Source organism: Nyctibius grandis, chromosome 21, assembly GCF_013368605.1.
Source record: "Nyctibius grandis isolate bNycGra1 chromosome 21, bNycGra1.pri, whole genome shotgun sequence".
Taxonomy (NCBI): Eukaryota; Metazoa; Chordata; class Aves; order Nyctibiiformes; family Nyctibiidae; genus Nyctibius; species Nyctibius grandis.
The window spans coordinates 4,679,021-4,701,844 of record NC_090678.1 but is presented as its reverse complement, the minus strand read 5'-3'; the positions used below and the strand labels follow the sequence as shown (position 1 = coordinate 4,701,844).

The window sequence follows — 22,824 nt, the reverse complement described above, 5'->3', positions numbered from 1 at the left end:
ACGCTGAGATTCCAACGTGTGGCTGGTCACCTGCTCTGATGTTCTCAACCACGCGGGATGTGGACTTTCAGCATCTCCTGTGTGCATGGAGGTGGGCAGAATATCTACAGTGCGCACTTGAGAATGTTCTCAAGCTTGAGAACAGCCATCAGCAGCAACTGACCCTTTGTAATCACTAACATCTTGACAACTGAGGCTTTTTAGGATCTTATTTATGAATTAAGATTTTATGCCTTTCAGATGAGGTTGACTTTTTTGTTGTTTTTTGTTTACTCATTTCTCTCTTTCTGTTTCTCTAGTGAAGCTGTGGTCTACCAACTTGGACAACTCAGTAGCAAGCATCGAGGCCAAGGCTAACGTGTGTTGTGTCAAATTCAGCCCATCTTCTAGGTATCACCTAGCTTTTGGCTGTGCAGGTAGGTAAAAGGGGTTTTGGGCAAAGAGAGAGTGTTTCTTCCTCCCTTTGTTTCTTATCCACCCAAAAGATGTGAGGTTGGCTGCTGTGCCCAGGACTGAGGTGTCTTTGCAGCTAAAATGCCTCTGAGTAAGACTTTTCAAGTGTACAGCCACCCAGAAGACATCGTGATATACCCAAGTGTCACCTCCATCCTGCAGCCTGACTTTTTAATTTGGGTGCCTCTATCAAAGATAAACGCTCATGAAAGCAAGTACCTAGTGTGTTTATTGAGATCACTAAGGCAACCAGGCAAAGCTCAGCTTCGAGAGTCTCGTAGCAAAGTTAATGTGTTAACACGGTGATGGTTGTTCTTTCTGATTTATAGCGTTGCTCTGTAAATACTACAAAGCCATACTGGGAATTTAACTGGTTTTACCTGAGGCGTGCTGTAAAACAGTGGCTGGGCGTGTTTCCCATAGCTGCAACTACGATCCCTGTGGGTGGGCTCGTGTTTTCCTAGGTTGGGCAGAGCATCGCTGTTAATGGGGTTTTCTTTAAGTAGTCAGTGGGGAAGGCATGATGAGTCTTTTATTCACTTAAATTAAATAGTTCTTGGTGATAACACAAAGATTTGAGAGCAGAGCAGGTATCACTTTGGGAGAAAACTGTATCGTGCTATGCACACAGCAACTGAAACTTGCAGGTACCTATAAATGTTTAACCAACTCTGCGATTTCTTTCTCCTGGGGGAGTTTTAATGCACTTGTAACGATGTTCTGACAACATTTGCTGTCTCTGGACTTCAGGAGATACGCTGATTATTCTTACAACCACTGGATTGCCATTTCATTTAGGTGTTCCCATTTCCAGGCTGGTTCTACTTAGATTATGACTCTTAGGAGGAAAAAATAAATTTGCATTTTGATACAGTGCAAAAAATGGATTCAAGTTGGAGTGTAAAGTATTGACTTGCTTGACAGGCACCTCCCTGTAGTTTAGTGAATTGAATGTGAGAATAGAATTGAATTACAATACCTGCTAGCAGTGTTTGAGTGAAAGGGGCTGTCTGTGGAAGGCTCTAGGGAAAGACAAGAGCACCAGCTCCAAACGGATCAGCTGCTGATTAAAATAGATACGTAAAAGCACCACAAAAGAAAATTCTTCCTGATAAATCAGGAACTGGGATTCCTTTCCACCTGAAAGGCAGAGGAGAGATAAGGCACAGATAAATCTGTGAAGGCTTTTGGAGCTGTAGGGCACGTGGGATGGATGCAGATAGTGTCCCTGTCCGTGCTCGTGCCTAACAAACCACAAAGGGCTTGTCTTCAACAAGTGTGTTTTGGAAAGAGCATTAGTGAGCACTAGGAGTCATAGGGAGGTTTTAAATGACTGCGTCTGCATTTTTATGATTTAGAGAATGCTGAGGGGTAAAATGGCATTTGTACTGGGGAAGAAGGTGTGGGAGAGAGAGAAGATAAAATTTTAAGTGTGTTTACATCTGCTTTATGCTTGGTAATTGAGTCTCTACATAAAAATTAAAATGGGTATTTAATTATGATTGCTGAAACAACTACGTGGAGTAATTGAACTGATGGGAATGACTTCCCACAAAGGAATTCTAATTTGATCTTTCAGTCATAAATACATGTGAAAAAGGGGTATATGAAATGAAAAGAAATACTGGGGTCTTGAAAAATGTTATTTCTGAACTCCTAAAAACATGAGAGCAAAGAAATGAGTTAGTGTCTACTTTCATACTCCATATAGTCAAACAGTCCCGTTTCATGTGTTATGAAGGAGACAAAGGTGTTTTCTCCTCCATCAGTTTCAGCCGGTCTTGTTTACTAATTTCATTTAGTCTATGGAAAAAGTAATCTAACTTGTAAATAGTGTGATTTGTCACGTGGGCTATAAAATTAATAAAGGAAGAGTCAGAGTTGGTTTCTTTGAGTAGTATTTAAAAAAAAAAAAAGTGAATTGGGCACACTGACTTGGCCATTCATGTTTACCTCCCATAGGAATAAAGATGAGTGGTGCAAAGTACTAAACACTTAATTCAGTGCCCAGTGTAGTGGGCAGTTCTAGAAAGCTGTCCTGTCTCTGCCTTGGCTTGGTCACACACTCAGGGGATTTTCAGTTTGGAAAATGAATGTTTGGATGGCTTTTTCAGTGATGTATTCCATGGTAAAAGAGCTGAGGCTTTCTAGCATTGCACACCCAACAGTGTTTTATACAGTATTTAGGCAGAAGTGCTGCTGCTGTAATAATCTGGTTTTATTTGTTGATTTGAGGGAACAATGCTATATATGTAAGTGCATATGCATGTATATGTTTATGTGTATATACTTAGAGCTTTAGACATAAGCAGGTGATGAAATGATTGTGTGTGGGAAAAGTATTGGTACTTAATAATTGAGATATAAAAGGAGGAAGTAAATTGATTTGATATACTGGTGATATTGATTTGATATTAAGTTACTAAACATACATATGTTTCAGTTCCCTTTTCTCTGTATGCAGAATAGCTTGCAAGCTGGCATACCTCGATTGAGTAATGCAATTTTGACTGCAAGTCTAAATTTTTTCAGTGTTAGTATTTTGAAAGGTAGAGTGCCTCTGATTTTTTTTTTTTTCCAATTTTCATCTCCTATTTTTATTTTCTCTTGAGGGTCTATCTTAACCATCCATACAGGTAAAACCCCTTTGCATAAGGTCTTGCTCTTTCACACTGTGCTTAACGAAACATTCTCCTCTGCCCCTGACAAATGCAGCTTGCCCACTTGCATCCATCTATTCAGAATGCCTCTTTGAAGGGGGTTTTCCTAATCAGATGCTTTAACATGGTCAGCATCGCTCTGGATCTCTGTGCTGGCTCCCCCTTTGCATTCTCTACAGAAACAGGATGACTATCTTAAGGTCTTTTCTGCCCTCTCTCCAGTTTACGTATCCCTTCTCATTTGTTAGTAAAATCTTGACTGTTGGCTCACCTCTGCCAGTGATTCTACGTTGTTGTGCACAGGTAAAATATTAAGAGAGCTACCTTTGTGCTTTTTCTCACTTTCTCCGATTTTAGAATCCCCATTTATGGAAAAATAGGAAGGAAGGTACTTAAGTCCCATGGCAGCTACCAACACGTGTGGCATGGATTAATGATGCAGCAGCCTATTGAAATGGTCTCACTGCCCTTTAATTCCCTGCCTGCTTCTATCTGCTGAGGAGCTCCGGTCCTCAAGCCTGGAGCTCTTCGGGGTGGGGGTCACTTCTGCGTGTCCTCTGCTGAGGGTGAGCAGGAGAACACAAAGTGACTGCCTTGAGTGATGCCTCCTGAAAAGGAGATGATGTAGGTTGGAAATTGGGATTTATGTGGCTTTCTTGGTCAAACCCTCTATGCTTCAGTACATCCATTGGTAAACACGAGCAGTGATAATGGAAGGAGTTGCTGCAATGCTTTGATTTAGTTGTAGCTGTGGTTAAAAGTGTTGTTAGACTGTGTATCTCCATATGGAGCATTCCTTTAGTATGGAGTACTGGGTGGGCTTCAGATAGATGTCATAGAAAACCATACTTCAGTTGCCACTATAGAAGCAAATCCCAGGATTACCATCTAATAGGGATGATATATATGTTTCTTTTCTGGACTCTTTACTCTGAAAGCTTTTAGATGACCAAAAGATCATTCTGGTAGCTTAAAACAGAAGAAATGAGCAATAAACTGGAAGTAGAGGATATACAAGAGAGGAATGGGTATTTGCTTTGGGAAATAATTCTCTTAAAATCAGACAGGCACTTCAGGTGAGAGGGAAGCTCGTGCATCTGGCTGCAGCCTGATAAAATCTGTTTCAGTGGAGAGGGCACATAAAGAAGAAAAGATCCCTTTTGTCTGTTGCTTTAATAAAATATTCTATTTGCATGCTTAGTGAGTTGAAACATTGGGCAGTATAAACTGTAATCACTGCCGAATACAAAATCAGGTCATTTTGTGGTCTTTTCCTCTTTTTAAAAATAGATAGGGTTTTATCCTGAAATTAGCTATATAAATCACGACTGAAGTTATTATTGTTCTGCCTCAGCAATAGCACCGACGCCCTCAACCCATATATTTTCTAGCAGTACCATTTCCCTGCTTTAAAAAAAAAAAGAAAGGCTGAAAATGCATGAAGTTTGCAGCTTGAATGTCCAAGTTGTGCAGTCTGGGTGAGATCAGACTGTCTGCTAACTCCAGTGATCTAAGAATAGCTATTGGTAGTAGCGATGCTTTATTCCCAGCATGCTGTAATAGTGTCAGCAGCTACCACTGACCTTTTATTTCTCATATATTATGCAGAGATCATGTCATCAAAACTTCAGATTCACGAGTTCTTATACTAGATGCATCATCTTCTCGCATGCTGTATTTTTTCCCTGTAGGACTCACAAATCTAGCAGGTTGGATTGGGGGGTGAAAGGTTCCTCAGGGCTGCAGAGGTGCAGGACAGAGACTACTTGCTCTCCAGGAGCTTCACAAAATAAGTGGAAGCAGCGGACAAGTACAGATGGACAGAGGAGAGCAACAGAACAGCTACAAAGTGGTCAGAGCTTAAGGTTTTGCTGGGTTAGTTTTAACCTTGATCAGGTCTCCAAACTGCTTCACTGTATCGTCCCAAACTCAGGACAGTGTGGGTTCAGATGGAGTGACCAGGGCAGGGAGAACATGGGGCAGTGCTGATTGATGTTGGTTTTACTCCCTCCTAAATATTCCCCATTTTGCTTTTCCATCTCTTCCTTCCTACTGGCAATGGTGTGGCCAAAACTGAATTGCCTTTTTTCTGGATCAGCTCATGCTCTGACCATAGAGGACCAGTGCCAGCCCCTGACACAGGCAGGCTTTTGGCAGCCTGAATTGAGATTAGCATTAGCTACCAAGGGGCAAATCCTCACTGAACATGAGGTCTGCTCCCAGTGCTGAGGTTTCTCCCCTTTCTTGCCTGCTCTGTCTCTCTCTTCCTCATTCCCTTCCCGACTTGTACAGCGACGCTGAGCAAGAGCGCTTCCCAAGAAAGTGCTTTTCTTTCAAAGATGGTTTTGCTCTTCCCCAACAGGTTTTGCACGCTCTTTAAAGAGCTTTCCTGTGCACCATCTTCAGCATTGCAGAATGGCACCGTACTCTGGCTTCGAATGCCGCCGCCTTTCTTTCGTTGTTGACTGGCTACAAAACTAGTGATGCCAATTCACAGCATACAACGTGCCAAAGGACTCCTTTGGCTATGTCAACAGCTTTGTTTTCATTTGCAACTATTTCCCCACCCCTTAAGATCTCTGCATCGCTCTGATGCACTTACAGTTCAAGGTCACACGTGGCTGCTTTATCAGCATAGTTCAATTTTGCTAATATACCTGGTGTCCAAGCGAGACCACTTTGGAGAGCATCCTTGTCCAGTGGAATATTGATTTTTCTGCTGCAGTAACTGGAGCAGTGATTTCTCTTCCCCAAACATCTCTCTGTAGAGCTAGCCTTTCCTGCTGCCTCACATCTGGGTAACTTGCCTGGCTTGTCGCTCAGCTCAGAAGAATGATGTGATATTAATGACCAAGAAGGCAATGTGCCTTTTTGGAAGAGAATTAATGTTTTCCAGCTGAAAGCAAGGTCTTGCCTTAACAGATTCTCATGGGTAAGTACTGTGCTCTGTTGAAAGCCTGCAGTGACGCAGAAAGAATCTATTTGTGCGAATATATGACATGTTTAGGGTGGAGTTAGGCAGCTTCTTTGGGCTTAAGCTACAAGATTACCTTTAGCTTATGAATTCACTGCAGTATTCAAAGGCACAGACAAAGGTTAGGCATTTCTTTCAAGCCTCTGGAAAAGTTCACAGCAGTGCTCAAAATTCAGCCTTTATGAAATCGGTACGGCATGCAGCAGTCCAGGACTTGCCTGTTACTTGTGTTGGACTTCACCTAGAGGGTATCTTTGCTTTTTGTGAGTATTCAAGAATCTTCATCTACTCCATGATCTCTGGAAGGGGAAGTAGGGGACAAGGTCTATGTTTTGGAAGTGCACACTTGTCACCTTCTAATTTAAACTCATTCCAGGACTCATTGCAAATGTTTTGTTTGTTGTAACGTTTGAAAGCACCTACAGCACTTCAGTCAGTTGAGGGTTGTTTGGAGGAATCTGTGGTTTGGTTGTTTGGAGGAATCTGTGGTTTTGGCCAGTGTGGTTGTGATCATATATCTGTCCCAACAGTACTTATTGTGGGGGAAGCACTGAGCTTGGTGGTGTTGTTTAGGTTAGAACATCATCTTGAAGGTTTAACTTAAAAGTTATCCCTCTTCTTGGATGCTGGGATGTAACTGAAAGTGAAGTATCAAACTGTACCTTCTGCTGTCCTGGTGAACACAATCCTTCTGGTAGGTAGAGCACATTTAGGGACATGGGTTAGTGGTGGCCTTAGCAGTGCTGGGTTAGTGGCCGGACTCAATGATCTTAAAGGTCCTTTCCAACCAAAAGGATTCTGTGATTCTATGCTGCTGCTCAGGACTGAGAAACAGGAGAGCTGCAGCAATGCCATGTTATTTAAACCCACGATGTTTGCAGCCAAGCTGACTTGGCTGTATCTGCACATCAGAGATGCTACCAGATCAGCCAGGCACTGCACAGTGTCATCCTGCCTTGCTGCAGCTGCTTCCTAGGAAGTCATGGAGGGGCACAAAACTACTCACAGGCATGGGGGACATGTTGTATGTGCAAATTGCAAGTAAACTTCAGAGTTTAAAAGCTTATATAACTTTTTTACTTGCACAGGAACAAGTAGCCTCTGACTTGTGTTGGATAAAGCATTTGCAATGAATAGTGAGTAACAACATAGGGACCTGTTGGGAGTTTCCAAGCTTTATCCCAGAGATTGCCACACTTCAGTAACAAGTGAATGAATAAAATGAACTTGAAAAGCTCCATTTGATTCTCTGGAGAAAAGGATAAATCTGTCATTAGCAGAAATGAGCATGCTAATTGTTTGCTTAAATATTCTTTTCCTGAACATTTTGTCTTACAACTGGTGTAGAAGTCATTTAGTCGATGTTACAAAATTTAAATTAAAATTGAAATGAGCCTTGAAATTCAGGAACAGAACAGGCAACTCCAGGATTCATCTTTTCCTCAGGATGCCAAATTGCTTTTGCTACTAGCTGTTGCTCTGTTCCTCGGAGTTTAATCCTTTCCAACATCGGCAGTTTTTCTGGTAGCTCATTTAAAGGAATTGCTTGTTGGAATGACATCGTCTGTAATGGCTTCCTGTGTTATCTCCTGTTCAGACTGCTGTGTGGATTAACTGTTCCAGCCTTTATTTGGGTGCTGTGCACATTGAGACTTACATAACATACTCTGCTCTTTCCATACGAACTGGTGCAGATTGCCACGTTGCGTAGGAAAACCTGTGGGCTCTCATCTCGAAGGCATCTTTTCGTAGTAGCTGAGCATCTAAGCACTGCAGGAGTTTTTAAGAGGAGGGGTTTTGAATGTTTGGGCTCGGTTCCTCTAAAAAGGCCACTTGAATCACAAGAAGATGAGAAAAAGTAAGACTGTAGATGTGTACACATGTAGTCCTCCTTCACACGACTTATTTCATTGCTTCTTTTCCACGTTGGACACTTATGTGTTATCGTGTACTTTCCCATGCTTACTTCCATGTCTGCATAAGCCACCAAACCTTTGGGGTTTTGGTTTAAGGATTCTTATCTGAAGCTCGAATATTAGCGTTTATGACACTGGATTTAATATCCGTTGTCTCTTCCAGTGGAGTCTGCTTTGAGGGCAGTTTAGGTAATTAATCGGATCACCATCTCCAGAACCTAGAAGAAGAAGGCTTATATTTCCTCAGGCTAGTGAAGCAAAATGTAGTTCTGGATCAAAATCAGGTTTGACTGATAATTTGGCAAACTTGGATCTTCAGCTGCATATTGTGATGCATATGGCAGCAGCCTGCGCTGTCTCTAGAGCCTGTTTGACTGCTCTGAAGCCTGTTTGGTTCTTTTTGTATGATCTTTGCTGAGATGACAAAAACTCTAAAGTCGTTGCTTCATAAATGTACTCCTAAAATCTTAGGGAGGATATTCCTTTTCATATCTACCTTTCTTAATGTTTTAAGCCCTTCTCTACATGATCTTGACCCCTTGGAGCGTGTGGTCCCCGGGAGTCTGGCTGTGCCGCCCTTTCCCTCCATCACAGCTCCATGATATGCACAACTTTGAGTCATTTAAGAACCAGAGCTGACGGGGGTTTGCGGTAACAACAAATACTGTGTGCAATGTGTCTTGGATCGGGAGAGGTCTGTTAAGCAAATGTGGTAGTGATTTTGGCTTTGATAGATCACAGAATCACAGAATGTTTGGGATTGGAAGGGACCTTGAAAGATCATCTAGTCCAATCCCCCTGCCGGAGCAGGATTACCTGGATCATGTCACACAGGAAAGCGTCCAGGAGGGTTTTGAATGTCTCCAGAGAAGGAGACTCCACAACCTCTCTGGGCAGCCTGTGCCAGTGTTAGGTCACCCTCACTGTAAAGTTTTTCCTCATATTTAAGTGGAACCTCCTGTGTTCCAGCTTGCACCCGTTGCCCCTTGTCCTGTCAAGGGATGTCACTGAGAAGAGCCTGGCTCCATCCTCATGACACTTGCCCTTTACATATTTATAAACATTAATGAGGTCACCCCTCAGTCTCCTCTAAGCTAAAGAGACCCAGCTCCCTCAGCCTCTCAAGTCATGTGTCCAACACTCATTGTACAAATAAGACTCCGGGTGCTCATGTGAGAAGTTTGAGATCTTCCGAGTTGTAGTCCATTTGGACAGCAAGGGTTGAAGCACCTTTTACTATAAAGTGACTGTTCTTCACATGTTCTAGGTGTCGTAAAACTTATTTTGGACGTCAGCCTACATGCACTGTAGAGTCAGACATGTTACATAGTCAATGAGAAAAGCCGGATTAAGAGTCTCAACCGTACATAATTCTTTTTTTCTCTTCCAGACATAAAGAATGAATTCTTCCAAAAGCTCCAGGTTGTTACTGCTGTTGTCTTAAGTGGTTTTGTGACATTAGTAAATCTTCCTTATGTGTACTGAATATTTTGTTTCTCCAACAGTCTGATAGAAGGCAGTCTTTGAATTGCACAAAAAACAGCTATCCCTTATTCCTGTGAGAAATCTCTGTAGCTCTTTAAAACCATAAAGGTCAAAGTTTCAAAGGAGTTCTAGAGAAATCTATTTTGCTTCCCCCTCTCATCAGAGCCCTTTTCTCAACTGATTAACATCTCTAATGTTTTATGTCTCCTCCTTCTCTCATATTAAGGAGACAAGTTATTTAGGGTGGAGGTTTTATGGGCTGCTTTGTCAAAAGCTTTAGTCAAGTCACTAAAAAATGTCCCCAGTGTGTAAAGACCATTATCCATAACCCGGCAAATGTCATCTGTAACTTCAAGCTATAGGGAATCTGTCGAATACAAAGGTTAAAAACCCAGTTGGCAGTTCCCATCAAGGCTGCTGTTCTCTTCATCTGTTCAGCAGAGGGAGATATAGATCTTTAGTGAAATGCTAGTGTTGATATACATTTTCTTAAAAAAAATAGTCCATTTGGTGTTAGTAAGAGATGAAAATCACTGGCTGAAGCAATGTATAGTCTTCCTGCAGAGCTCTGTCAAAATATTTCAGCTGCTAACCTGAAACCCTCTGCTGTCACATCCCTGAGCCTTTCCTTGCTGGAAGGAAAGGTAGACCGTGCTTATTGTGCTGTTGGTTTTGTCAGGGATTAAACTGAGACTACCAGACATGTTTAATCCATCCTCAGCTCTCTTTAAATCAGTTTTCAGAGAGTGGAAGTTTCTTGTGTTTGCTTCCTTTGGCATCCAGTCTGATAAACAGATCACTAGTAGACATCTTCCTTCTTCTCAAAGCTGTGTGCTTCCTTTGATTAAATAAAAACCTCGGCTGGATTTGTGTTAGATTCCCTAAATATGATTTTTGGAGGCTGGATTTGTGTTGGATTCCCTAAATATGATTTTTGGAGGCAGTGGCCCCATCATCTGTATTGCAGTGTAAGGAAATGAGATTGAGTTGTCATCCCTAAATACCCGTGTGCCTTCCTCTGCTTTAGAAGCTTCCTTTTCCTCTCCTCGCTAACATCAGGGGCTCTGTGCCTTCCTCACTCAAAAAATATATATCTTTTTATTTTTCAGGTTTTGCCACCAGCAAAATAAATCATACAGCCCTTGCTTAATCTCACGTAGTCTTCAGAGCATGCTGCAAGGGAAGAGCACATGGGGGAGGCTTTGACTTGCAGGGAAAATACCTGTTAATGCTTTCGCAAAGTTCAGTCCCTCTTTGGGTGGCCATTGAATTTTGGACACCTATGAAGACAGGCTATGCAGGAGCTCCCTGGGAGTCTGGCACAACAGTCTTTGAGACCATTTGTCTAGACAGAACTCAAAAAGCAAACATGAATGAAGTACTGAGTCCCAAATCATCTCGGGCACACACATGAAATACAAAATAAGGGCATTGTTCCACTTTGCTGCTGTGGACCAGAGTGTTGCTTCTAGAAAAGATTGCTGAGATTCCCCCCGGGCAACAGAAAATGGTTATTCAGAGAAAAACTGTTCCTTTACTGCAAAGGGAACTCCAGGTAAAGAGAGGAGGAAAACAAATGCATCAAACGGGTTATTTTGTCTTAGTTATAGAAACAAAGTACTTGCAATTTCTGCTGGAACAGAAAATTGTGAATACAAAGCCATATCTAGCAAACATTTTAATGTGCTTGTAATGATGGCTGTTGGGATAAAATTTTCTTGGTTTATTGTTGTTTTTTTTTTAAGGGAAGGTATATACAGGAAAAATACAAAAATACCAATTTAGCTTTGCCTTTGCTGCAGTGTTCTACAGGGAGATGTTGGGGTGAAGTGGATTTATTTCTGCTCTCTCCTCCTCATGTGATTTGTCATGCTGCAAGTGGAAAACAGCACACTGCATTCTTCAGCAAAATGCTCCAAATAGTTTTGTCTGTCAAAGGTTCTTTGCTTCAGGCTGTACCAAACCCATTTTTAATCCCCTTCCTTACCGTAAGGGAAATGGTTTGTAAAGAGGGCACTGATGTCAACTCACTGCTGTCGATATTATCTAATTTCTTCTTCAGAAAATTCTCGTGTTAATTTTTGGTGCAGGGCTTTGTTCGCTTGGATTCAAGCCCACTTTGTTTCCTATCCCTAACGCGTTGTTGCCTTTTCTCTTTTCCCAGGGCATCTATTTCCTTTATGTAGTGGAAACTATCACACTGTCTTCTCTCCCTGAAATGGTTTGTGATGGGCCAAAGCCTGTGCTGATCATATCCCGCCCTGGTATTACTCTGTCAAGTGAAATAAATATCTTTATAGGGGTTTGTTGGCTGGAAGGTTTCCACACCGTTCTTTGTTGAATGCCCAAATGCCAACCTGCATTTCTACTGCTATAGTAAAGACCCTTTTTTCCTCCATCCACTCTATTCTGCCCTGGAAGAGACCCAAGATTAAAAGTAGTCTTTTTTTGTGGTCCCTGCATAAAGGTTCACCTGTCGTGTTGAGTTGAATTATTCCCAAAGATGGAGTGTTCAACTGTCCTGTGTCCCCAGTCTTCTCTCCAGAGCAAGACCCGTATATGGGTGTTCAAACTCCAGTCTGCCTCTCTGCTGTAGGGGAGATTAAATCTCCACGCTAAACTTTTTGAACAAAGCCACCTCTGTCACATGAAGATCTCTAAGTGCTGTTGTTTGGTAGTACAGGGTTGGCAACAGTTAAAGTTCAGCAGTTCTCAGTTTTCTTTTTAGTAGTAAGAAAAAACAAATGAACTGAAGGAGAACTAAGGTTGTATGGCAGTGCTTTGTGCCACCCCCATCATGTGGGAGTAGGTAGACAAAACCTGAAAGATCTGAGAAACCAGAAACTTGTGCAGCAAGACACAACCTAAACATTAATGCTGTAATGCTGAGAGGTGGGCTAATGCTTTTCCTGTCTTATGTCAATAGCAAATAGCTTCAGCAAACTTGGATTAAAAAAAAATTCTCCCTAATCCTTTGACGTAAGAATACTCTTCAAGGCAGCTAAGATGAGGGAAGAGTTTACAGAATGTCTGTCTTTGGAAATGCTCAGAGCTTGACTAAGACCCTTGAACACAATTATTTAACTTGGAAGTTGAATCCACCTTTGCAGTTGTCCCTCTGAGTGGGAAGTCGGACTGGCTGGATTCCAGAGGTCCCTTCCAACCTGTGTTACTCAACAACTTTCAGGGCCCTTGAGCAAAAATGCGATTTCAAACAGAAACTGCACTCTGCGTAGGATTAAGTTTCAGTTTAGGCTTCCTCTTAATTAAATCATGAGTTGTCTTTTGACCAGCCTTTGATGATATCGCTGCCTTTGTGGGGAGGCTGGTTCCTGGTGTGGTGGGGGTGTGCAGAAGATCCACCGGAGAGGTTCCACTTCCTTAATAACTTTTTAGTTAGTCTCTGAGTAAGTATGCAGCTTGTTAGATGGCTTCGAGGTCAAGAGAGTGCTGAAGCTTTTGTAGGTCTCCTCTCAAATGAAAGGAAATCTATTTTCAAGTGTTCTGTCTTCAAGACTGGGGTTCTGATCACAGCTGTCTGTCTTTTCTCAGGTTTTTGAGAAAGAGCAGCACTTGCTTACCTGACCCTTGTTCAGGTTTCTGTAAGGACCGAGGCATCTAATGTGCCAAGTCATCTTCAGTGTACTGCAATACAGTACTGCAGATTTGAGTTTACTTATAAATCAGGGTGTTGTCCCTTTCTATCTCCTTCCTCTTTCTCCTCACTAACAGAAGAAGAAAAGTTTTTAATGGTGAAAACTGAGGTTGCATGTGAGCTTCTTGATTCTGTTTCCATTTTTAGTCTAGCCAAAGGCTTTACCCCTGAGGATGCAAGCTTCCTTTTCATAGCAAGAAATCTGCCTGGCTGAAGGAGATGTTTGGTTAACCCATCTTTATTTTAAAGTTCTGTTCTTCTACTGCTCATTTATGTTCAACCAGAAGTCATTAAGGTGGCTTGCCCTCTCCTTGATGGAATACCACTTAGGGGAATGACGTGTTCTCTTTTCACCCAGAGACACTTGAAACACAAGCTTTGGTTTGAACCACTGGGCTCTGGATACTTGAAGGCATAAGGATATGATTATATCTTCCTGATAAACAAGTTGCTTAGCTACAATTCTAGGTAGCTTTGAAAGCTTCATTCTGTCCGCTCTGTGTGCTGAGTAATTGTGCTTACACTTGATATACAGAGGAGAAACAAGTGAAAGGAAAGATCAGTTTCTATAGGGAGATGTTTAAGTACAAATAATTGTATTTCAGCTAACGCCTTCAATACGTATTGGGCAATGTGGGCTTCCTTCAGGATCTCTGATATCATTTTTTAACCAGTGAAAGTAGAAATGGAATCAAACTCCCCAAATCATGCCTCTTTCTTTCTGACTAAATAGATTTTGTGGGCTTTTTTGTGCCCTTGTGTTTTGTTGCTCTTTTGGTTTCTTCAGGATAACCAAATTGGAGCTGAGCAGAGGGATCTTGCACCAAATTTGCTCTTGACTCAGTTTAAATCTTGTTGAATAAGTCATTTAAATACACCCCTCAGACTATAAATTTTCTTATTCTTACTACTGATGCACAGAGTTTCACTGGTGAAAACAGGCAGCCTTGATCTAAGCTTGAAGTTCACGGGGAGGAAAGCAAATAGATGAAGCTGAGAGAATCATCAGCTGAGGACGTGAGCTACTAGATGCAACAAATCAGATCATGGTCAAAGAAGCACAAGAGAAACCCATTTAAAGGTTACGCCTTAGCCTGGGCTTCTTTTTCAGGAGAACATCTGTAGCGTGAGGCATGCAGGACTGCAGGCTGTAGCCAGAGCATTAATATATGAAATTAATTTGATACTTAAGTTTGGTATTGAAGATCTTTGATTTTTTTTAAAACAAAAAAAAGTCCAAAATGTGCTTTGATAACAGAAGACTTGTAACAGACCAGTGTGGCACCCCACATATGTTTTTGAATATGGTTATCTTCTTGGCTGTAACATTCATTTGATGTGTAGCAGTGAACACCACTTAGACTCAAGTCTATAAGCACGGAAAAATCTGAGAGCAATGTAAATTTACTTATTTTTTGAATGGATCAATAATCTAAATATTGAACAGTTGAGAAATACGCATTTCTAAATGATTGAAATAAGAAAAATGGTCATTGATTTTCCAGCAATTCAGTTTTCCAGAAGAGAGCCACAGAACCTTTGTATGCAGCTCTTGGGGCTTTCTAGTCATTACATCCATCAAATATAAAGCTGTTGCATTGCAGGTAAATTTTTGTTTTGCTATCCCTGCCTTGATAGCCCTTCGAGTAAGTGGTTCTTGGTCGAAAAAAGCCTTGGGGGAGTCTGTGAGTTAGCTCGTGCCATAGGCTGGTTGATGTTCCTGGTGAAGGTGGGTGAAGCATGTGACCTGCAAGATGAATGTTATTGAGAATTGCTGGGTACCTGCAGAGTTAAATCACTGCTTTTGGGTTGTGTGCATTGCTACCCTGGAGATATTGGTACTCAATATAATAAACTGAAGAAACATAAACATACTCAAGAAACATAAAAGTGCTGCTGTGTGATGCTCTTTCCTAACCCTTGCCTACTCTTTTCTGGAGTTGCTGCTCCTCAGCACATTTTAAGAGCTTTGCAAGAGGTGATGTGAGCCTAAAGCCTGCTAATAACAGCTGGCTTGTGAATTTTATTAACAAATCTAAGTGTAAGGAAAATCACTTTTGGCAAAAACTTTGCCTTTTTTTGGTTGTTGTTTAAACAACTAAAAATCCAAGAGCAAGTCCATCCTTCTGAACAGCTCTGAATTCAGTTACCCAAGGTGCTGCTGGCTCCATTAGCAATTCCCAGCTCTCTTTTTTTTTTTTTTTTAGAAGTTTTTAACCTCATTTTCCTAAGATTTTGTAACCACATCATCCATTCATTCACTGTGTCCCTGTCCCTGCAACCAAGCTGAGTCAGAGGACTGAGATTGAGAAGGTGCCGATCGCTTGGTCTTATACATCACAAAACCATCCTTCCCTTTCGCCCTGTGCGCCTGCTGCCTGGAGCGACCGAGCCCAGAGAGCAGTGGTGAATGGGGCAAAGTCCAACTGGCGGCCGGTCACCAGCGGTGTCCGCCAGGGCTCAGTTCTGGGGCCGGTGCTGTTCAATATCTTTATAGATGATCTAGACGTAGGGATTGAGTGCACCCTCAGTAACTTTGCAGATGACACCAAGCTGGGTGGGAGTGTTGATCTGCTGGAGGGTAGGAAGGCCCTACAGAGGGATCTGGACAGGTTGGATAGATGGGCCGAGACCAACGGCATGAGGGTCAACAAGTGCCGGGTCTTACACTTGGGCCACAACAACCCCCTGCAGCTCTACAGGCTGGGGGAAGAGTGGTTAGAGAGCGGCCCGGCGGAAAGAGCCCTGGGGGTGCTGATCGACAGCCAGCTAAACATGAGCCAGCAGTGTGCCCAGGTGGCCAAGAAGGCCAATGGCATCCTGGCCTCTATCAGGAATAGTGTCGCCAGCCGGTCTAGGGAAGTGATCGTCCCTCTGTACTTGGCACTGGTGAGGCCGCCCCTTGAATCCTGTGTCCGGTTCTGGGCCCAGCACTTCAAGAAAGATGTTGAGGTGTTGGAGCAAGTCCAGAGGAGGGAGACCAAGCTGGTGAAGGGTCTGGAGGGTCTGACCTACGAGGAACGGCTGAGGGAGCTGGGGTTGTTTAGCCTTGAGAAGAGGAGGCTCAGAGGTGACCTTAGTGCAGTCTACAACTACCTGAAGGGAGGTTGTAGTGAAGTGGGAGTCGGCCTCTTCTCCCAGGCAACTAGCGATAGGACAAGAGGACACAGCCTCAAGCTTCGCCAGGGGAGGTTCAGGTTAGACAGTAGGAAGCATTTCTTCTCAGCAAGGGTCATTAGGCATTGGAAGGGGCTGCCCAGGGAGGTGGTGGAGTCCCCATCTCTGGAGGTGTTTAAGAAAAGCCTGGACATGGCACTTAGTGCCATGGTCTAGTTGCCATGGTGGTGTCAGGGCAATGGCTGGACTCGATGATCCCAGAGGTCTCTTCCAACCTGGGTGATTCTGTGAATCTTGTGAATTTATGAGCTGCTGAGCAATGAGGGTTGCCATCCTTTGCCGACGCGGGTTATATTTACTGAAGAGGTGGTGAGATCTTTCTGAAGGTTGGAAAAGTCTGAATTCTTGATCAGTTGTCATTAGTTGGCTCAAAGGTGAAAGCGGCAGCGTCTTAAGGGAAGTAAGCAGTTCTTGAGCGTTGTGGAAAAGCACTATTTAAAAACTCAGGCTTGTGGCCGGAGACCTCTCAGCAGCAGTGGCAGAGCTTAGCTGCCCTTTTTGCCTTCCAAGATCACTTAAAAAAAATATATATGTATAAAATAAAATACGACCTGGCAGCAAACATTTGAATTCAGAAGGCGCGGCAGCAGAATTCTGTCGTGCTCAGCTTCTGCAGTGCCATTGAACTAGACAAGAATTGCTTCAGAGCGTTTAATTTGTTATGGTATATGTACGTGTTCTTTCCCATTATCTCATATTTCAATTAAGCCTGAATGCAGAAGAAAAAGTAAAGCAGCGAGCTGTCGCTGTCCAAGGGTTAGGTGTGAGGCTTTTAACTGTGGAAATGTCATTTCCAAGTTGAAATTGTGCTAAGTGAGTTTTCTGGTCGGGGTGGAAACTGTAGAGCTGCAAAAAAAATGCTGAATGATGATTTTAATGCTTACGTTTGAGGAGCAAAACAAGAAGCAAATAACCCTGTGCGTTGCGATGGAGTACACTCCATGGCCTTCCAGGGGTGCCGAGGATGGGCACCCCAGTGGTGGGATGCTCATCCCCAGTGGTGGGATGCTGGGATGAGCTTATGAGCTCCTGCAGAGTTTGGGAAGTGTTTGATTCCCCTCAGTGCCCACTCTATTTTCCTTACCTTCAGCTGCCTCTTAGGACTAATTTGTTTTCTGAGCTTTCCAGAGCACCCTGCTGCCTCGCCTCGGGCCTGCTGGCGTGCCCAGGGTGCTGCCCATCGCAGACCATTTCAGCTCATCAAACTCCACCAGGCGAGGCTGCTGCTGCCGCGGTACCTGGGAGTTGTATTTTTTCCCATTTTAGGGCTCTCTGCTTCCTCAGCAGATGGCATTTTTATCGTGTTTTGGGAAAGTCCATATGGCCTACAAGAGAGAGTCTCTCTTTAATTGTAAAACATGACCACCTGTTCTGATTTTAATGAATGCAGTGAGCATTCGTCTTCATCTATCTCCTTAAAAATAGCTGCTTCAATTGAATTAAAAAAAAAAAACCAACCAAACCTCAATTGGGCACCAACATTTTAGCTGCTGAAATAATCAATTAATAATTAAGTGGCTAATTTTAGAACCCACCGGCCTTGCCCATTCCCTCGGACTGGTGGTGATCAGAGCAGACAGTGATTGATTGCCCTGCCGACGCCGAGAGGCAGACACGGTGCTGGGGCCAGATGCCGGCAGGCTTTGAGCTGTTTGTTGTGATATTTAGAAGGTGAAAGCAACTTTGTGTCTCTGTTCTGCAAATGAACTTGTCTCTCCTGCTCTAGCTCTTTCTTCTCCGCGTTGCTCCAGCTGCTCATGCGCAGCCATCCGCAGGTACCCGTTTCCCTGCCACCCTCTGAAGGATAAAATCTGATGCTCAAAAGATATCCTAATGACGAGCCAGCTGGAGAGGAGGTTGAAACTGTGAGCAAAAATAGGCTTGAAAGGTTTATCCACTAACTAGGCTCCTAACAGAAAGCCCTGCTAGAATCATTCTGCTCATTAAAATAACAATTGCCAGTTAACTGTTTTGTAGCTCCTGCAGCAGATACTCCAGCCAGATGAGAAAAAGTGGAGTGTTTTAGCTCAAGCTTTCAGAGAGGTGGAAGGGACCAGGATGCCCAAATCTTGTTAAAGGAATGTTAATGCTTAATTCAAAGACCCTTTGAAAATTAACCCCTTTATTGAATAAGCCTGTTGCAACATTATCTCATTCTAAAGCTAATTAAAATACACAAATGGCAGGAACACACTGGGATTTCGGTTGGTAAGTGTTGGCTGTTCAGAGGGTTAATATTTCAGAGGTGGAAAGAACAGGAGCGTTTGAAAGAGTGCTTGGGGGTACAGCACTTGCCAGCATTTAGGTGCTAGCGGTAATGGGTACGAGAGCTGGTGGGTTTCAATGGGGTAATTCCAGTTTGGTGTAAGTGGTGGAGAAAACTTGGTGTGACTGCTTGGAGCGTCTGCTTTTACACTGCCACGGCCACCAATTAGCCCGTTAATACGGTCTGACAGCGGGTGCTGTCGCCTGATCGATGTAAATCCAGTTATCTCTCAAACCACATGGGATTTTGAGACAGCTGGGTGGTGTTTGTGCGCCTGAGAGCCCTGCTCTGAAACGCTGTGCAAACACAAATATAACCGTAGCTGTTGGCATTTAAATTCATTTCTGTGTAATCTTTGGGATAAAATTCTATCGGTGGGGTGTTGGTTCAGGGGGAGAAGGGTCAGAGCAGTTTTCAGCTGACATCTGGGCATCACAGGTCGCTTGGTGAGAAGGGCGTCCGGCTTGGTTTCCTTGCGCGTGTGTGGCCTTCCCCCCCTGCGCTTCCAGAATAGCAGGGGAATAATTAAACCAAGTTCAACATTAAAGGATGAATGTCAGGAAGGGAGAAGCTTATTAACCTTGTTGTGTTTGGGGCTTGGGTCTCGTGGGGTGTTCTGTTTTCTTGGGAATTGACGCTTCGTTGTGCAGAAAATAATATGTATCGTTAATTCTCTTGCGATCCCTTTTATGTGGTTGTGGCACTGCAGCACATCTGAGAGTTTAAATCTTAAGAAGAACTGGAATTTAGTCTGTTCTCTCGTTAGCAGAAATGCTAATTCTTTCTTGATAACAAAATCAAGGGAGAGAAGCAAAAAAAAAAAAAAAAAAACAAAACAAAAGTATGGAGGTTACCCATTTAGGGTAAGCGTGAGAAATTTGTTCTGTATTTTCCACGATACCATTTAAGTAGCAAACAGACTCAGTTTATAGCCTAGGGTTCTTCTAGGGTTCTCTTTCCAAGAGGGGACAGATTGAGGAAGGAGAAGGAGGCGCAGAGGATTAGGAATGGTGATTAGAGCAGCCGGGCAGGGAGCCAAGGCGGCAAGCAGGAGAGGCGAGAGTCCTTTTAGCTGCTGCCTTGCACGTGGGCCAAATGGGGTTTGTGGGAGGACACATGGACGTGCACACACGTGGGGATGCACCTTTTCCCCCCACTGACTCTTCGAAAGGCTGCTTGGACTTTTATGGACTGAATTTTGGGGCTGTTTTTAAGAAGCCTGCTTAAACACTCCTCTATAGCGCCGACTGTTTATCCTAGGCAAGGCTTTAAGGGGGATGTGGAAGCTGCAGGCAGGGTTTTTTGTGAGCTGGCTATTAGAGGTCCCGTGCATACTTCCCATCTGATGAAGTTTTGCCCCTCTTCTTTCTCATCTCCAGATCACTGTGTTCACTACTACGATCTTCGCAACACTAAGCAGCCAATCATGGTGTTCAAAGGGCATCGCAAGGCAGTCTCCTACGCAAAATTTGTGAGCGGGGAAGAAATTGTCTCTGCGTAAGTATTGCCTTTTATGGAGGCTGAAAACTGTGTAGCCCTTGCTTTCTGGATCTCTCCAGGGCCATCGTGCAAGTTCACCTGTGTGGGTGGGTGTGCACACTAACTGTGGTGTTAATAGAAATTAAATCCTGGTGTCACTTGGCTCTTCTCTGTCTTGTGCAGCTAAAAAGCTTAAGAGGAATATAAAGACAACTAGGTGCAACTCCTGACCACAAGCCCTGACTTTGGGAAGCTGCAGGCAGACTCTCCTTTTACCAAGTGCTGTGTGTGCTGAGGATGCTCCTGAGCAGAACTCTGCTGTAGAGAAGGCTGCTGGCAGAGCCCTGAGGATAGTAATGTGTGGTAAAACCCAGCTGATGAGCAACAGAAGTGATAAATGGTGCTGCTGTGTCTCAAAAAGAGGTTTAGCCCCAGCCTGAAAGCCACTTGAGTAGAACTGACTGATCTGTTCTCTGGTAACTTATTAATCTGCGCTGTGAAGGCCCTTTTTAGGGTTATACTTGGGTTAGAAAGTAGAAAAGGAGAAGCTGTGTTTGGTGGTCCTAACGGTGTGCAGCTTTTCAGCCAGAGCAGGCCATAAGGTCTGCTATGGAGACCCTGAAGAGTAATATTCTACAGAATCTGTTCAGTTATGTGGCCAGCTGTGTCTATCCCAAAGCCAGATGTGGTTGCCTCAGTTCTAGGTAGGTTTTTAATCATGTGGGAATGAGTGTGTCTATCAGATCACATAGCGAAAGGTGTGAGTGACTGGCTACAAGCCTCTTCCATAAATCAGAGGTGAGCCTCTCTTACATGGTGGGGGAAGTGCAGGCAACCTCGGGGAGCTGCAGGGGAACCTTGGATCTCAACACCCCAGGGCAGCAGGGATGGATCCCAGGGGTAGATCTAGTCCCAGAAGACATGTCTGCTGCCTTGTACCAAGCCAGTGATTATCCTGTTTGGCTCTGTCCCATGTTTTCACACTTTGCTCTAGAAGCCTGGAGCCAAAGCAGAGCATTTTAAGGTGTATTCAGGCTGCTCGTGAGTTACTCTGAGCTGCGCGATGGAAGATTCCCTGGTGGCTTCTAGTACTGTTCATATTTTATCAGCCCCTCTCTTCTTATTTCCATTAACTTATAACTCTATTAAGGTGCAAATTCATACCTAGAACACAGAGCAAATTAAATTTAATGCTTTGAACGAAATCTGGGTAAGGACAAAGTGTTTAATAGAAGCAGAAGGAGGCTGGGAGTGTTTTACAGCCATGATCAAGTTGGAGCATCATCCATGGGATGTTTCAGGACAGAATGGGCCTGTCCTGCTTGAGCTGACCGTCTGAGAAAGCTAATCCCACAGTCCTGGGAGGAATATCGATAGAGCTGTCAGACTTGGACAGGCAACAACAGGGTGAGAGGGATAACTGCAGAGTTCACATCTCTTATTCTGCGTGAATAGAAAGAAATGTTGGTGAGAGTAGATTATTCTTCATGTGTCTTTTGCAAATTGAGGAGAGGAGACAGTAGTAGTGATTCCCAAAAATCAAGCACTGATTTCTTTTAAGAAAAAAATTATATGTATATTCAGATTCTCTAGATTTCTAGCTGAAGCTGTTCTATAGATTGCATTGATTTACTTTGCCTTGTAGAGTTAGGTTTTGACCTCAGGGGCGTTCAGAACTGCCTGGTGTTTAGCACAACACATTGATTGCAGTGCTGATTTACAGAGAGACGGATTTATCAGCAACACATCCATGATATTTTCTTTTTTGGAGAGGGTATGAAAGCAGAAGAGCAGTGTAACACCAGCAGGACCTTTTGTCTTTTCCTCTCCTTGCGGTCCAGTGGCGGATAACTTCTTATCCTAAGCAGTGCAAACATGACTAGAGCTTGATGGGAATTCAACAGTAAAAGCATTCCATTAGTAATAGGCTTTAAGTGTTCTTATTTTGATGAAGAGATCTAGAATGTATGCTACTAAAATATAGAGGTTAAGTGCCTGTATATATGAGGTCTTCTGGATGGGTTAGCTAATAGCAGAAGCTGTCACAGGAATCTGACAACTTGTAGACCAGGGATTAGTCTTTTGCTGCTTTACCCTGCCGTTAGAAAAGTTTAGTTTCCAGGCCACTCTGAAGCTTTTAAAAGCAGCGTTTTAAAAATACAGCTGCCCTAATGGCACAGAATGCACCTCCCTCTACTTGTGGGCAAAAAAAGTGGCAGTATGTACCTTTTTGCCCTTTCTGTGAGCTATGCGGGTGCTCTGATGGTAAGGACAAGAGAAGGGAAGGGAGAGCGAGCAGCAGCGTAGGGTAGGGGTGGATGTGGAACAGCAAGAGGCAGAGAAGCTGAATACTCTGGTTTAGGGTCCCCTGGTCAAGACCTGGGATGAGGAGAGCACTCCTGCTTAAGTCACAGTGTTACAGATAAAGTTCATACCTTCGTTCTGATCTGACCTCATACTATTATTACAAATGACTAACAAACCTGGCTGCAGCTCCCTTATCGCTCCTTTGTCATTCCAGCTGTCATTGAGGGCTGAGATAAGGGTTGTGCAGTATAGCACAAGGTGCATCTCTCCTCTTTTCTGCTGTATTTTTAGGTAAATGTGACATTGGTGCAGGGCTAATGTGTTATATCATTGGTAATATTTGATGAATATTGGGTGGGGGTTTTTTTCCCTTCAGCTCTCAACGTTCAGAAAGCAGCAAGGTTGGGTAATGTGACTTGTAAGAGAGGAGCGTTACCTCCCTCCCTTTCCTC

At 43.4% G+C, this 22,824-nt stretch overlaps 1 protein-coding gene across 2 annotated transcripts in view; it reads left to right on the top strand.

Annotated features, from left to right (window-relative positions):
* Positions 1-22,824, top strand: part of COP1 (COP1 E3 ubiquitin ligase) — a 133,634-nt gene that overhangs the window by 73,655 nt on the left and 37,155 nt on the right. For both annotated transcript variants that reach the window (XM_068416859.1, XM_068416860.1), the window contains exons 15-16: positions 300-416; positions 19,966-20,083. In XM_068416859.1, coding sequence (XP_068272960.1) covers positions 300-416; positions 19,966-20,083 — 235 coding nt within the window. The remainder of the gene's footprint in view (positions 1-299; positions 417-19,965; positions 20,084-22,824) is intronic.